This window comes from Eubalaena glacialis, chromosome 10 (genome assembly GCF_028564815.1).
Source record: "Eubalaena glacialis isolate mEubGla1 chromosome 10, mEubGla1.1.hap2.+ XY, whole genome shotgun sequence".
Classification (NCBI taxonomy): domain Eukaryota; kingdom Metazoa; phylum Chordata; class Mammalia; order Artiodactyla; family Balaenidae; genus Eubalaena; species Eubalaena glacialis.
In genome coordinates this window covers 41,677,044-41,694,665 of record NC_083725.1, presented here as the reverse complement: position 1 = coordinate 41,694,665, position 17,622 = coordinate 41,677,044, and the positions used below count along the sequence as shown (strand labels likewise).

The following is a 17,622-nucleotide window of genomic DNA, read 5'->3' as shown; positions in this document are numbered from 1 at the left end:
ATTCTTTTATTTCTTTTTCTTCTCTGATTGTTGTGCTAAAACTTCCAAAACTATGTTGAATAATAGTGGTGAGAGTGGGCAACCTTGCGTTGTTCCTGATCTTAGTGGAAATGCTTTCAGCTTTTCACCATTGAGAACTATGTTGGCTGCGGGTTTGTCATATATGGCCTTTATTATGTTGAGGTAAGTTCCCTCTATGCCTACTTTCTGGAGGATTTTTATCATAAATGGGTGTCGAATTTTGTCGAATTTTGTCGAATTTTTTTTCTGCATCTATTGAGATGATCATATGGTTTTTCTCCTTCAAATTTTAATATGGTGTATCACATTGATTGATTTGCATATATTGAAGAATCCTTGCATTCCCAGGATAAAACCCACTTGATCATGGTGTATGTTCCTTCTAATGTGCTGCTGGATTCTGTTTGCTAGTATTTGGTTGAGGATTTTTGCATCTATATTCATCAGTGATATTGACCTGTAGTTTTCTTTTTTTGTGACATCTCTGTCTGGTTTTGGTATCAGGGTGATTGTGGCCTCATAGAATGAGTTTGGGAGTGTTCCTCCTTCTGCCATATTTTGGAAGTTTGAGAAGGATAAGTGTTAGCTCGTCTCTAAATGTTTGATGGAATTCACCTGAGAAGCTATCTGGTCCAGGGCTTTTGTCTTTTGGAAGATTTTTAATCACAGTCTCAATTTCAGTGCTTCTGATTGGTCTGTTTATATTTTCTATTTCTTCCTGGTTCAGTCTGGGAAGATTGTGCTTTTCTAAAAATTTTTCTGTTTCTTCCAGGTTGTCCATTTTATTGGCATATAGTTGCTTGTAGTAATCTGTCATGATCCTTTGTATTTCTGCAGTGTCAGTTGTTACTTCTCCTTTTTCATTTCTAATTCTATTGATTGGAGTCTTCTCCCTTTTTTTTCTTGATGAGTCTGGCTAATGGTTTATCAATTTCATTTATCTTCTAAAAGAACCAGCTTTTAATTTTGTTGATCTTTGCTTTCGTTTCCTTCATTTCTTTTTTATTTATTTCTGATCTGATCTTTATGATTTCTTTCCTTCTGCTAACTTTGGGTTTCTTTGTTCTTCTTTTTCTAATTGCTTTAAGCATAAGTTTAGGTTGTTTATTTGAGATGTTTCTTGTTTCTTGAGGTAGGATTGTATTGCTATAAACTTCCCTCTTGAAACTGTTTTTGCTGCATGCCATAGGTTTTGGGTGCTTGTGTGTTCATTGTCATTTGTGTCTAGGTATTTTTTGATTTCCTCTTTGATTTCTTCAGTGATCTCTTGGTTATTAAGTAGTGTATTGTTTAGCTTCCATGTGTTTTTATTTTTTACAGATCTTTTCCTCTAATTGATATTTAGTCACAAAGCATTTTGGTCCAAAATATACTTGATATGATTTCTATAATCTTAAGTTTACCAAGGCTTGATTTTGACCCAAGATATGATCTATCCTGGAGAATGTTCCATGAGCACTTGAGAAGAAAGTGTATTCTGTTGTTTTTGGATGGAATGTCCTATAAATAACAATTAAGTCCATCTTGCTTAATGTATCATTTAAAGCTTGTGTTTCTTTTATATATTCATTTTGGATAATCTGTCCATTGTTGATAGTGGGGGGTTAAAGTCCCCTACTATGATTGTGTTACTGTCAATTTCCCCTTTTTTGGCTGTTAGCATTTGCCTTATGTATTGAGGTGCTCCTATGTTGGGTACATAAATGTTACAATTGTTATATCTTCTTCTTGGATTGGTCTCTTGATCATTATGTAGTGTTCTTCTTTGTCTCTGGTAATAGTCTTTATTTTAAAGTCAATTTTGTCTGATATGAGAATTGGTTCTTCAGATTTCTTGTGATTTCCATTTGCATGGAATATCTTTTCCCATCCCCTCACTTTCAGTCTGTATGTGTCCCTTGGTCTGAAGTGGGATTCTTGTAGACAGCATATACACGGGTGTTGGTTTTGTGTCTATTCAGCCAATCTTTGTCTTTTGTTTGGAGGATTTACTCCATTTACATTTAAGGTAATCATCGCTATGTTTGTTCCTATTACCATTGCAGGTCTTTTCCTTCTCTTGTGTTTCCTGCCTAGAGAAGTTTCTTTAGCATTTGTTGTAAAGCTGGTTTGGTGGTGCTGAATTCTCTTAGCTTTTGCTTGTCTGTAAAGGTTTGAATTTCTCCATCAAATCTGAATGAGATCCTTGCTGGGTAGAGCAATCTTAATTGTAGGTTTTTCCCTTTCATCACTTTAAATATGTCCTGCCACTCCCTTCAGGCTTACAGAGTTTCTGCTGAAAGATCAGCTGTTAACCTTATGGGGATTCCCTTGTATGTTATTTGTTGTTTTTCCCTTGCTGCTTTTAATATATATTTTTTGCATTTAATTTTTCATAGTTTGAGTAATATGTGTCTTGGCATGTTTCTCGTTGGATTTATCCTGTATGGGACTCTCTGCACTTCCTGGATTTGACTAACTATTTGCTTTCCCATATTAGGGAAGTTTTCAACTATAATCTATTCAAATATTTTCTCAATCCCTTTCTTTCTCTCTTCTTCTTCTGGGATCCGTATAATTCGAATGTTGTTGCTTTTAATGTTGTCCCAGAGGTCTCTGAGACAGTTCTCAATTCTTTTCATTCTTTTTTCTTTCTTCTGCTCTGCAGTAGTTATTTCCACTCTTTTATCTTCCAGATCACTTATCCATCTTCTGTTTCAGTTATTCTGCTATTGATTCTTTCTAGAGGATTTTTAATTTCATTTATTGTATTGTTCATCATTGTTTGTTTGCTCTTTAGTTCTTGTAGGTCCTTGTTAAACTTTTATTGTATTTTCTCCATTCTATTTCCAAGATTTTGGATCATCTTTACTATAATTACCCTGATTTCTTTTTCAGGTAGATTGCCTATTTCCTCTTCATCTGTTGGTCTGGTGGGTTTTTGCCTTGCTCCTTCATTTGCTGTGTGTTTCTCTGTCTTCTCATTTTGCTTAACTTACTGTGTTTGGGGTCTCCTTTTCACAGACTGCAGGTTCGTAGGTCCTGTTGTTTTTGGTGTCTGCCCCCAGTGGGTGAGGTTGGTTCAGTGGGTTGTGTAGGCTTCCTGGTCGAGGGGACTGGTGCCTGTGTTCTTGAGGATGAGGCTGGATCTCGTCCTTCTGGTGGGCAGGACTGTGTCCGGTGGTATTTTTTGGGATGTCTGTGACCTTACTATGATTTTAGGCAGCCTCTCTGCTAATGGGTGGGGTTGTATTCCTGTCTTGCTAGTTGTTTGGCATAGGGTGTCCTGCACTGTAGCTTGCTAGTTGTTGAGTGGAGCTGGGTCTTAGTGTTGAGATGGAGATCTCTGGGAGAGCTTTCACCATTTAATATTACATGGAGCTGGGAGGTTTCTGGTGGACCAATGTCCTGAACTCAGCTCTCCCACCTCAGAAACACAGGCCTGACACCCAGCTGGAGCACCAAGACCCTGTAAGCCACACAGCTGAGAAGAAAAGTGAGAAAAAAGGAAAGAAAGAAAGAAAAAATAAGTAAAATAAAATAAAGTTATTAAAATAAAAATAAAAAAATTATTAAAAATAAAAAAATTAAAAGTAATAATAAAAAAAGAAAGAACAAAGAGAGCAAAAAAACCAAAAAACAAATCCACCAATGATAACAAGCTCTAAAATCTATACTAAAAAACATAAACAAAAAAGACAGACAGAACCCTAAGACAAATGGTAAAATCAAAGCTGTACAGACAAAATCACACAAAGAAGCATACACATACACACTCACAAAAAGAGAAAAAGGAATAAAAAAAATATATAACATTGCTCCCAATGTCCACCGCCCCAGTTATGGGTTGTTCCACAGATGCAGGGTACATCAAGTTGATTGTGGAGATTTAATCCGCTGCTCCTGAGGCTGCTGGGAGGGATTTCCCTTTCTCTTCTTTGTTCACACAGCTTCTGGGATTCAGCTTTGGATTTGGCCCCGCTTCTGCGTGTAGGTCATCTAAGAGCATTTGTACTTTGCTCAGAGAGGATGGGGTTAAAATAGAGGCTCATTAGGAGGTTCTGGCTCACTCAGTCTGGTGGGAGTGAGGGGTACGGAATACTGGGCCAGCCTGTGGTAGCAGAGGCCAGCATGACGTTGCAACAGTCTGAGGTGCACCGTGTGTTCTCCCAGGGAAGTTGTCCCTGGATCACGGGACCCTGGCAGTGGCAGCTGCACAGGCTCCCAGGAGGGGAGGTGTGGATAGTGACCTGTGGTTGCACACAGAATTCTTGGTGACTGCAGCAGCAGCCTTAGCATTTCATGCCCGTCTCTGGTGTCCGTGCTGATAGCCATGGCTCGCGTCCGTCTCTGGAGCTCATTTAGGCAGTGCTCTGAATCCCCTCTCTTCGCGCACCCCGCTACGATTGTCTCTTGACTCAGGCAGATCCAAAGTTTTTCCTGGACTCCCTCCTGGCTAGCTGTGGCGCACTAGCCCCCTTCAGGCTGTATTCACACAGCCAACCCCAGTCCTCTCCCTGGGATCTGATCTCTGAAGCTGGAGCCTCAGCTTCCAGCCCCCACCAGCCCTGGTGGGTGAGCAGACAAGCCTCTCAGGCTGGTGAGTGCTGGTCGGCAGCGATCCTCTGTGAGGGAATCTCTGTGCTTTGCCCTCTGCAACCCTGTTGCTGTGCTCTCCTCTGTGGCTCCGAAGCTTCCCCCCTGCCACTCCCCCGTCTCCGCCAGTAAAGGGGCTTCCTAGTGTGTGGAAACGTTTCCTCCTTCACAGCTCCCTCCCATTGGTGCAGGTCCAGTCCATATTCTTTTGTCTGTGTTTTTTCTTTTTTCTTTTGCCCTCCCCAGGTATGTGGGGGAGTTTCTTGCCTTTTAGGAAATCTGAACATAACAGAAAACATTTTCATGAGTGCTTTCTTTCCCAAGATTGACAGTGCACACTTTCCACTTTCTTATCTCGCAATCATTCTTAGTGGAAAATGTTAATGTTGCTACCTCCCTGTTAATTCTCTCCTTACCCACTGAATAGCAGCAGCGTGATTAAGGTGGGATTAAGCACACCTCCACCCTCTGGGGGTCTAAGCCAGTCGTTGTAGTCCTGCTCTCTCTTCCTCCGTGTGGAAGATTGATTCCGTGTGGCCCATAAACAAAGATAGCTCAATCAGAGGAGAGCAGAGAAATCTTATTTGGCGGATAGAGATAACATATCGAAGAAATGTAATGCCTGAAGTCATCAGGCCACGACAGGGAAATTCAACCTAAAAGATAAAGCTGTCATTCAGAGTTCAGAGCCAAAAGAACAGCAGAAGAAACTGGGTAAACTGCAACTGAAAACTGCCCAAAGACTTTTCTTTTAGTTGGTGAGCCAATGAATTCCCTTTATTAAGGCAATCTTTACGAAAACCATCCTAAGGGATACTTTGGTCATATGTCTGCCACAATCTCCCCATCTATGCTGCCATTTTGGGGATCATCCATGGCCTTCATATTATCGAATCAGTGAGTTGCTTCTCCAGCTCTTTCTGCTCTGCCTAGACTTTAAGTATTAGAGTTTTTCAACAGACATACACATGTGAAATCACATGTGTAAAAGGCTATTAATTACATTATTGCTTTTAAAAGCAAAATACTGAAAACAAACCCAAATGTGTACTAACAAGCGTTTGTTAAATAAATTATGGATTCATGCACTAGATTACTATGTCTCTATTTAATAGAATGAGGCAGCTTCTGTTACTGGTGTAGAACAGTCTCCAAGACATATTAAGTGAGAAAAAGTGAAGTTTAGAATAGGATATAAAGTATGTTACATTTTGGGGGGAAAAGACTTCGTAGACATGCTTATAAGTGCATAGAAGAGATGGAAAGATTCACACAAAATTAGCAGAAATTAGTAGCATTGTTTTCCTCTGGAAAAGAGAATTGGGAGGTTGAGATGAAATAGGAAGGAGAACTTTTCACTAAATAAATAATATTTCCTCCCTTTTAGACCTTAGGTCATTTCCATGTATTTCCGGTGCAAGAAATCTAGTGTAAAATATGTAAAATAAAGAAATGTTACTTTTTTTTTTTTTTTGGAGAAAAATGCCTTTGTGGTTATGATTAGTGCTATCCACTAAATATTTCTGATTCTCCTCCCAGACATATGACAGGATATCATTTGCCTGTCTTTGGCATTAGAGGAGGCAATATAAATTTCCTTTGATCAATGAAATGTAGACAGAACGATGTTTGTTATACCTTCACACAGCTTTAGGAGTCAGTGTGAAATTTACCAATTCCTCTTTCTCGCTGCCACAGTTAAGGACAGAGCTCAAAGTGGTGGCTGTTTCATGAGCCTGGGTCTTGAAGTAAGGACACTTTGGAGTAGAAATCCCAATAGAATATCATGATGGACTTTTAGTTTTGATCCACTGAAATGTGGGAGTTGTTCTTGATCACAGCATAACTTGGCCTAACCTGAGGCACACATCATTTTACAGGGTTCAGTCCTGAACTGTCTTCTTTTCTATCTGCAGTCTCTCCATATAGCCTCATCAATTCCTGTGACTTCACTAATTCACCCAGCCACCCACAGTTTTATTTACTCTGTTTTGGACTCCAGACTCCTTTCTCTAATGGCCCATTGAAGACTTTACTTGGTTATCTCACAGGAGTTTTTAAATTTAAAAAATGAGATGATTCCTCCTCACTCTTAACCATCTCCCACAGAAGTGCTTCTCTTCCAGTCTTCCCCCAACTGTGGTCAAGACAAGAAGTTGCTCATGTCAGAAATCCAGGAGTTATTCTTAACACTTTCTTTTCCCTCAGAACTCTTTATTTTCCACTTAAATATAATTTTTATTTATTTGAATATTATTTTTTGCCCCCTCAGAACTCTTTATCTAGTTCATTGTTAAATCTGAATGATTTTAAAATGTCTCAAGTTCCGTCATATCTCTCAATCTCCCGTGAGACGCCCTACCCTTGCCACTTCCCTTGTCATCTGTAATAGTGCTTTAACTTGTCTTCCATCTTTCAGCATCACTTTCTTCCAATTCTCTACAGCTAGAGTAGTCATTAAAAATATGTAATGGCTTGTGTCGCTTCTTTGTTTAAAAGCTCCTTCAACAAATCCATAATGCACTTAAAATAAAATACAACTCTTTAATACATCTGAAAGACCCTGAAAAATTTGATTTTTCCTACCTGTTTAATATCATCTTATTCTACATTCACCCTCCAGCACCGTAATCAGGCACCCATCTTTTTCTCGTCCTTGAATATGCCGAGATTTTTCCACCTATGAACCTCGACATTATTTTTCATTTTCTCTTCCTAGAATGATGTATATCCTCCTATCCATCCACCAGGCTAATTGAATTTAGATGTTTTTTTGTTATTGTCCCAGAGATAATTATTCTAACAACCAAACTTTACCAGGTAGCTTCCTCCCCACCCACATTATTCTCCCTTACCACTCCATTATTTCTTTAATAACCTTCTTATAATTTATATTTATATATTAATTTGTGTACTTTTCGTTTGATTTCTTAATCCCACAAGACAAAACTGAAGGAAGTTGGGTTAAATGTGTTTTCCTCATTATCCTATACCTTGTACCCAAGTCAGTGCCTTTCATTTAAGTGAATCAATAAAAGAATGAACAAGATTTTTAGTGTACCTGGTATGATGTAATGCATAAAATTGGTGTTGATAAGCCTGTCATACCATTGGCATATCCACACAAACTCTTATCTCTCAGGAACTGCCAGGTACAAAATGATAACAAGAGAATATTTTAATGAGACAATGAGAAGGATATAAGAAATCTGGTCTCTAGGGCAGTCAGGGAGCACCATTGAAGAAACATTTGGCTTAAAAAAGAGGGGGCTGGGATTTCAAGATGGTGGAGGAGTAGGAGGATGAGGAGTTTATCTCTCTTACAAATGCATCAAGAATACATCTACAGATGGAACAATTCTCACAGAACACCAGCTGAACACTAGTAGAAGACCTTGGATGCCAGAAAGGACAGGAGAAGTCCTCACATAACTGGGTAGGACAAAAGAAAGAAGAAAGGAAAAAGAAGAGGAGAGGAAGTGGTATGGGACCTGCACCCTGGAGAGGAGGGGAGGAAGAGGAGACGCTCCTGCATCCGGGGAAGCCGCCTCACCAATGGGGAAATCAGTTGGGACAGAAGGGGAACATCAGAGGCTGCTGGAGGAGGGAGAAATGGCTGCTGTGGCAGACAGGACAGAGTGAGACCTACACAGACGGTAGGTGCCACAGCCCTGCATGTACAGACTGGGACATGTGTCCGTCAGTGCACATGAGGGCTGGGAGCTGGAACATGTGGATTGGAGAGCAAATCCACGGAGATGACTGTTATTGGCTGTGAGGAGACAGCCTGCGGGGACAGGAGGAAGGAAATCCACAACCAGGAATGCTTATGGAGGAAACCCCTTGCCATAGAAGCAAAGCATCACTGTTGAGTGATGCACAAGGGGTGGAGCTGCCATTACAGCCTCTCCCCACATGCCAGCCCCTGCCTCCCCAGGCACTAGGAATGGTCCCCGCTGAGGCAGGAACACATGTTCTTGCTGCCAGGTGCTAGGAAAAGCCCCTACCAAGGCTGGCCTTCTTGCGCCTGCTGCCGGGCACTAGTAAAGTACCCACCCAGGGCTGGCCCTTGCATGCCTGCCACCTGGTACTAAGAAAGGCCACCGCCAGGGCTGATCCTCTCATGATGGCTGGCAGACACTAGGAAAATCTCCCTCTAGGGCCAGATCTCTCATGCCTGTGGCCACCGACACCCCCTGCACACCTGTTGCCCATGGGGCTCCCACAACCCTGGCAGCTGTGCCACCTCTGTACCCTGTCCTCACCGAGGCAGACCTGAGTGCTGCAGGGCAGCCTCGGGAGCAGACCCCTGTGGCTGCCGCACATGCAGAGGTAGGGCTAAAACCATAGCTGAGTCCCAGGGGAAGGGCGACTAAGGAAGAGGAATGAACATCTTTCTGTGCAGCTGCAAAAGACACAGATTAAATCACACAACTGACTTGATAAACCCTGTGTCTATGGATATCTGAATGGACAATGAGTGTTCCCACAACAAAGACTTGTCTAGCTTTAGCAGCCTTGGTCTTTGGGGACAAGTACACGTGGGAGTTGGGTCAGGTCAGAGTCTGAGCTGCCCCACAGTGCCCACAGCGGGTCCAGAGACCTACCTGGAGGTATTGGAGGGCCTCTGGGGAGGAAGAGGTTGACTGTGGCTCACAGTAGGGGCAAGGACACTGACAGCTGAGACCCCAGGAAAATATTATTACTATTATTTTTTATGTTTTGTTTTCTTCTGTTGTTTTTAAAATTAATATTATTTTAGATTTTTTTATTATTAATTAAAATTTTTTTTAATTTTTTATATTTTTAATTTTTAAATTTTTACTTACTTTTTCATTTTTTCATATTTTTTCCTTGTTTTTGTTTTTTTCCCTTTGTTTTGTTTTAAATCTTTTTAAAAATGATTTTTGTGGTTTGTTTTATGTTTTCTTTTCTTTTCTTTTTAGTTTGCATTCTACTTTTGTGTTTTGTTTTCTGTTTTTGTTAGTTTTGTTTTCAATTGATTATGTTTTGGGGTTTTTTTCCTGATTTTCCTTTTTTTTGTTTTCTTTGTTTTTGTTTCTTTTTTTGTATGTGTGCTTCTTTGTTACTTTTAGTTTTTGTTTCTTTGGTTTTGCTTTTACTATTTGTCTTGGGTTTTATCTGTCTGTTCGTTTGTTTTCTTTTTTCTTTTTTTTAATTGTTGTTGTTGCTGTTTGTTTCTTTTTGTCTTTGCTATCTGCCTTGGGTTTTGTTTGTCTGTTCCCCCCCCCCTTTTTTTTTCTGCACTATGTGACTTGCAGGGTCTTGGTTCACCAGCTGGGGTCAGTCCTGAACTTCTGGGGTGGGAGTGCTGAGTCCAGGATGCTGGACTGCCAGAAAATTCCTGACCCCAGGGAATATTAATTGGTGAGAGCTCTCCCGGAAGTCTCCATCTAAACTCCAAGACCTGGGTCCGCCCAACTGCCTGCAGGCTCCAGTGCTGAACGCCCCATGCCAAACAACAAGCAAGACAGGAACACAAACCCACCCATTAGTAGACAGGCTGCCTAAAGTCATACTAAGCTCACAGACACCCCAAAACACACCACCTGATGCAGCCATGCCCATCAGAGGGACAAGATACAGCTCCACCCACCAGAGTGCAGGTACCAGTCCCTCCCACCAGGAAACCTACCCAAGCCACTGGACTAACCTCACCCGCTGGGGGCAGACACCAGAAGCAAGAGGGAAAACAACCCTAAAGCCTGCAGAAAGGAGACCACAAACATAGTAAGTTAGATAAAACAAAAAGACAGAGAAATAGGTTACAGACGAAGGAGCAAGGTAAAAACCCACAGGACCAAATAAATGAAGAGGAAATAGGCAATCTACCTGAAAAAGAATTCAATGTAATGACAGTAAAGATGATCCAAAATCTCGGAAATAGAATGGAAGCACAGATTGAGAAAATACAAGAAAGTTTAAAGAAGTACCTAGAAGAACTACAGAACAAATAAACAGAGATAAACAACACAATAACTGAAATAAAAAATACAGTATAAGGAAAAAATAGCAGAATAACCAAAGCAGAAGAACAGATAAGTGAGCTGGAAAATAGACTGCTGGAAATAACTGCCAAGGAGCAGAATAAAGAAAAAAGAATGAAAATAAATGAGGACCATTTCAAAGACCTCTGTGACAACATTAAATGCACCAACATTTGAATTGTAAGGGTCCCAGAAGAAGAAGAGAAAGAGAAAGGTTCTGAGAAAATATTTGAAGAGGTTATAGTTGAAAATTTCCCTAACATGGAAAAGGAAATAGCCACCCAAGTCCAGGAAGCACAGAGAGTCCCGTACAGGATAAACTCAAGGAGAAACATGCCAAGACACATATTAATCAAACTAACAAAACTTAAATACAAAGGAAAAATATTAAAAGCAGCATGGGAAAAGCAACAAATAACATACAAGGGAATCCCCATAAAGTTATTAGCTGATTTTTCAGCAGAAACTCTGCAGGCCAGCAGGGAGTGGCAGGATATATTTAAAGTGATGAAAGGGAAAAACCTACAACCAAGATTACTCTTTCCAGCAAGGATTTCATTCAGATTCAACAGAAAAATCAAAAGCTTCATAGACAAGCAAAAGCTAGCACCAAGCCAGCTTTACAACAAATGCTGAAGGAACTTCCCTAGCCGGGAAACACAGGAGAAGAAAAAAACCTATGAAAACAAACCCAAAACAATTAAGAAAATGGTAATAGAAACATACATATTGATATTTACCTTAAATGTAAACGGATTAAATGTTCCAACCAAAAGACACGGACTGGCTGAATGGATACAAAAACAAGATCTGTATGTAGCCTGTCTAAAAGAGACCCACTTCAGACTTAGGGACACATACAGATTGAAAGTGAGGGATGGAAAAATTTATTCCATGCAAATGGAAATCAAAAGAAAGCTGGAGTAGCGATACTCATATCAGACAAGGTAGATTTTAAAATAAAGAATGTTACAAGAGACAAGGAAGGACACTACAGAATGATCAAGGGGTCAATCCAAGAAGAAGTTATAACAACTGTAAATATTTATGCACCCAATAAAGGAACACCTCAATACATAAGACAAATGCTAAAAACCATAAAATGGGAAATCAACAGTAACACAATAATAGTCGGGGACTTTAAGTCTCCACTTGCACCAATGGACAGATCATGCAGACAGAAAATAAATAAGGAAACACAAACCTTAAATGACAGATTAGACCAGAGAGACTTAATTGATATCTATAGGACATTCCATCCAAAAACAGCAGAATACACTTTCTTCTCAAGTGCACATTGAACATTCTCCAGGATAGATCACATCTTGGGTCACAAATCAAGCTTTGGTAAATTTAAGAAAATTGAAATCATAACAAGCATCTTTTCTGAACACAATGCTATGAGACTAGAAAGATCAGAAACAGAAATGAAGGAAACATTCACATTTACCATTGCTAAAAAAGAATAAAATACCTAGGAATAAACCTACCTAAGGAGACAAAAGACCTGTACAGAGAAATATAGACACTGATAAAAGAAAACAAAGATGACCCAAATAGATGGATATACCATGTTCTTGGATTGGAAGAATCAATATTGTGAAAATGACTATACTACCCAAAATAATCTACAGATTCAGTGCAATCCCCAACAAATTACCAATGGCATTTTTTACAGAACTAGAGCAGAAAATTTTACAATGTTTATGGAAACACAAAAGTTCCCAAATAGCCAAAGCAATCTTTGAGAAAGAAAAACAGAGCTGGATGAATCAAGCTCCCTGATTTCAGACTATACTATAAAGCTACAGTAATCGAGACAATATGGTACGGGCACAAAAACAGAAATATAGACCAATGGAACAGGATAGAAAACCCAGAGATAAACCCACGCACCTATGGTCACCTATCTATGACAAAGTAGACAAGAATATACAATGGAGTAAAGACTCTTCAATAAGTGGTGCTGGGAAAACTGGACAGCTACATGTAAAGGAATGAAATTAGAACACTCCCTAACATCATACACAATAATGAACTCAAAATGGATTAAAGACCTGAATGTAAGGCCGGACACTATAAAACTTTTAGATGAAAACATAGGCAGAACACTCTTTGACATAAATCACAGCAAGATCTTTTTTGACCCACCTCCTAGAGTAATGAAAATAAAAACAAAAATAAACAAAAGGGACCTAATAAAACTAAAATCTTTTGCACAACAAAGAAAACAATAAACAAGATGAAAAGACAACCCTCAGAACGGGAGAAAATATTTGCAAAAGAAGCAACTGACAAAGGATTAATCTCCAAAATATACAAACAGCTCATGCAGTTCAATATCAAAAAACAGCAACCCAATTAAAAAATGGGCAGAAAACCTAAATAAACATTTCTGCAAAGAAGACATACAGATGACCAGCAAACACATGAAAAGATGCTCAATGTTATTAATTATTAGAGAAATGCAAATCAAAACTACAATGAGGTATCACCTCACACTGGTCAGAATGGCCATCATCAAAAAATCTACAAACAATAAATGCTGGAGAGGGTGTGGAGAAAAGGGAACCCTCTTGCATTGTTGGTGGGAATGTAAGTTGATACAGCCACTATGGAGAACAGTATGGAGTTTCCTTAAAAAAGTAAAAATAGGAACTACCATAACACCCAGCAATCCCACTACTGGGCACATACCCTGAGAAAACCGTAATTCAAAAAGACACATGCACCCCAGTGTTCATTGCAACACTATTTACAATAGCCAGGACATGGAAGCAACCTTAATGTCCATCAACAGAGGAATAGATAAAGAAGATGTGGTACATATATACAATGGAATATCAGTCAGCCATAAAAAGGAATGAAATTGGGTCATTTGTAGAGACGTGGATGGACCTAGAGAGTGTCATACAGAGTGAAATAAGTCAGAAAGAGAAAAACAAATATCGTATATTAACGCATATATGTGGAATCTAGAAAAATGGTGTAGATGATCTTATTTGCAAAGCAGAAATGGAGACATAGATGTAGAGAATAAATGTGTGAACACGAAAGGGAGGTTGGGATGAATTGGGAGATTGGGTTTGACATACACTATTGATACTATGTATAAAATAGATAACTAATGAGAACTTATTGTATAGCTCAGGGAACTCTACTCAATGCTCTGTGGTAACCTAAATGGGAAGGAAATCCAAAAAAAGAGGGGCTATATGTATATGTATAGCTGATTCACTTTGCTGTACAGTAGAAACTAACACAACATTGTAAAGCAACTCTACTCTAATAAAAATTAATTTAAAAAATTAAAGTACTAGAAGACTATGAAGACTCTCCATCTGGGAATAAAACTGCAAATAGTAATAAATATGAAAAAAAAAGAGGGGGCTGGATTCCAAACAAGTTTTTTTTCCCCAACTGTAAATGATGACACAGACTAGATGATTTTCTAGGTTCCTAAGCGTCAACATTCTAGAATTCTATTTCCCAATTTTGTCCAGAACCAGTCCTACAGGACAACTACTGATTAAGCTCTTTCTTCCTTAGGTGTGTAAGGAACACTAACACTATCTGGGAGGTGAAAATAAAGGTCGTCTTCGAGGAGAGGATGGGAGAAACTACATGACAGTATATGCCCCATCCAGGGAATATGTGTTCCTACTACACTTACCAGCAGAACATCTGTTAACTGCTCAGTCCACAGTGTGGTCATTGTATTGAATATGAGTTATTCTAGAAAGTAAGGAACAGGTCCAAAATCAAAATTTTTATTAAACAGTAAATAAAGCACTCATGGATGTAGATTCTCTTGCTTATTGCACGTGAGTATTTTTCACTTCTATTCAATGTAATCCGACAGCAAGTGGAGCGGTCCAGATAAGTGCTGTATGACCATGAAGATGTCTGCAAGGCTCATCTTCTTTGGCAATGGCACATACAGGAAGAATTAAACATTTTGAGTCATAATAAATTATGTATATAATTATTAGATTCACTTAAAATGAATCTGTCTTTCCCATATCTCACTTAACAATATAACCAGCTGTTACTCTCCAATACACATGTCACCATCCTGGCATTAGGGTCAAACTCAAACTGTGACGACCCACTGAACAAATAGAAAAGTTCTATGAATTTAAAAGAGGAAAATAATGGGGCATTCTTCAAATAAATTAATTTTCCAACATGCATAACTCAAAATAAGGATGAGCTAATAATGAGTGATATTTATTAAGTGGTACTGTGCCAGGCACTGTGCTAAGTGCTTTACATGTTTTATTCATCTATCCTTACAAAAAAAGTATGAAGTACTATGAATGAAGACAAAACTAAAAATAAAAGATATTTTGCAATTTTCCAAAAGTAACATCTCTAATAAAAGATGGAGGGAGAACTCCAACTCTTTTGACTCCAAAGCCAGTGATCTAAAAACATTAGATTATACTACCTTCAAATAGATAAAATTCCAGGATTTTTTTAAAACCTTCGTTTATTTCCCTCTTTCTTCCCAATCCCCTTTCCCCCCACGAGGTACTTAATCACAGCTTGAGATGCAATTGGACCCAAGAGAATCAGGCCAACAATAAAATGCACTGGAGGTCCATTTCCTGCTTTGCATACTTTAAGGCCAAGTTATCTTAGTAACAAGATCAGCAATCTTATGAACATTATGATGTCAAGCCCTGGCAGCTCCCTCCAGAATTCCTTAAAAGCAGGTACACGTTTTGCTTTCCCATCCACTTATTACCAGGAATCAAATTTTGTCTCTTTTGAGCATATGACAGGACTACCATTTATTTACAAATGAATTATTTAATGTAGACAATTGCAGCTTGCAACAGAAAGCCAGGCAAGGCTCTTTTAATCTCTCCTTAGGATAGGAGAGAATGGACAACAAGGACGGGACAGAGGAGAAAGACAACCAGCCATTAGTAAACCTGGCTCTCACTTGGTTGTATTTTTATACCAAAATAGTGCCCTGAAATGGCTATGATGTGAAGAAGCATCCTTTGATTTTATGTGCAAGTATGAAACAGACTTGGAAATTATTCAAGAAAAAAATTTAAGCCCAATTAGCATAAATTGGAAAATGAAAATTTTCTAGAGTTTAGAGTAAAAAGGTTATAAGCTTGAACTATTTAAAAATTGGTTTGTGTCTCCTCTTCATTTTGATACCATAAAATGCCCCAAAGTGTCCCCACTGGCAATGCAATGAGTGTCCTCTTACCAAATGCCTATACACAGCGTCAATCTTCAGCTCAACTCCTGAAAAGTCATCAGCTATTATTCTGGGGAAACCTTGCTCCATGGACTGGCTATTTTGATCAAATCTGTACCAAGTGAAAAAAAATACAATTCAGCATTATGTAGAGCCCCCATTACATGCAACAGTATGATATCATGTTAATGTTTCAGTGTGAAATCCTGGATAAAATTCTCAACTGGTATAAGGAAGTGTTAAACATTTTTATAACTATAAAAATATGTGACTTTCTTGGACTTAAAAGCTTAGCACATAAAACAATATTTTCTCCAGATACAAGGACATCATGCTTTTCTACAGAGGTTCCATACATATGTCTGAGGTCAATCTTCTAAGCCTAGACACACAGAGCCGAAGTACCTTTCTGCCTTGAATGTATGAGAACTATATACAAATAAGATGCAAAGTGAATTAAATCATTTGGCTAAAATAAACTTTTGGTTCTTTATCACACTTGCCCTGTAGACCTTGTCTCTATAGCCTGATACACCTGGGTTTCCTATAGTGGCTCATTGTCTGGACCTCAGTTGGTCTCTCCTGATGTCTTTTGGTGTCTGGATATATGACCCAGGGATCAGCCATTCTGAGAGTCCTTTGTTATATCTGGGAAGTTGAATAATTACAAGTTGTTTTCCTCATAATCAGAAAGTTTGAAATTAGAGGAAGTTTGATTGTGGGAGTGGGGGATATCTTTAAAGAAAGAAAATAATTTTCCTAATTAGTCTCTATACAAAGTCATTCCCATTGCTTCTTACCTCCAGTATTCGTCCTCTACAAAGAAGTATGTTTTCTTCTTTTCCTTACCAGAAACAGCTTTAATTTTCCTTATGGTTGGAGGAAAACCCAAGGTGTGGATGACTCTTAGATAACCTGCTTGCCCCTCAATTCCTCTGACAGCCCAGAACTTATTGCCTATCAAAAAAAAGAAGCCCAAGAAAATTTCAGTGAAGCCTTTTGGTTTTAGAAATGCATTTAGGACACTGTTGTGGAAAACAGGAAGTCTTGGTTTTAATTTCAATCAATTAATCTACAACAAAGGAGGCAAGAATATACAATGAAGAAAACAGAGTCTTTTCAAAAAATGGTATTGGGAAAACTGGACAGCTAAATGCAAAAGAATCAAATTAGACTACTTTCTCACACCATATACAAAAATAAACACAAATGGATTAAACTCTTTAATGTAAAACCTGAAACCATAAAACTTATAGAAGAAAACATAGTATGCTCTTTGACAGTGATCTTAGCAATACTCTTTTGACTCTGTCTTCTCAGCAAGGAAAATAATAACAAAAATAAACAAATGGGACTACATCAAAATAAAAAGCTTTTGCACAGGGAAGAAACTATTAACAAAATGAAAAGACAGCCTACTGAATGGGAGAATATATTTGCAAATGATATATACGATAAAGAATTAATATCCCAAAACTAAAAAGAAGTCATACAACTCAACATAAACAAACAAACAAACAAGTAACCTGATTTAAAAATTGTCAAAGGACCTGAATAGACATTTTTCCAGAGAAGACATGCAGATGGCCCACAGACACATGAAAATATGTTCAATATCACTAATCATTAGGGTCAAGTAAATCAAAACCTCATGTAGATACTACTCACACCTGTCAGAAGGGCTGTCATCCAGGAGACAATAAATAACAAGGATATGGAGAAAAGACAACCCTCGTGCCCTGTTGGTAGGACTGTAAATTGGTGTAGCCACTATGGAAAACAGTATGGAGGTTCCTC

At 38.7% G+C, this 17,622-nt stretch overlaps 1 protein-coding gene across 1 annotated transcript in view; it reads right to left on the bottom strand.

Annotated features, from left to right (window-relative positions):
* LOC133099834 (interstitial collagenase-like) overlaps positions 1-8,721 on the bottom strand; it is a 31,259-nt gene extending 22,538 nt beyond the window's left edge. Inside the window, exon 1 of the mRNA XM_061203696.1 lies at positions 8,604-8,721. Within this exon, the coding sequence (XP_061059679.1) occupies positions 8,604-8,721 (118 nt within the window). The remainder of the gene's footprint in view (positions 1-8,603) is intronic.
* Between the last annotated feature and the right edge of the window lie 8,901 nt (positions 8,722-17,622).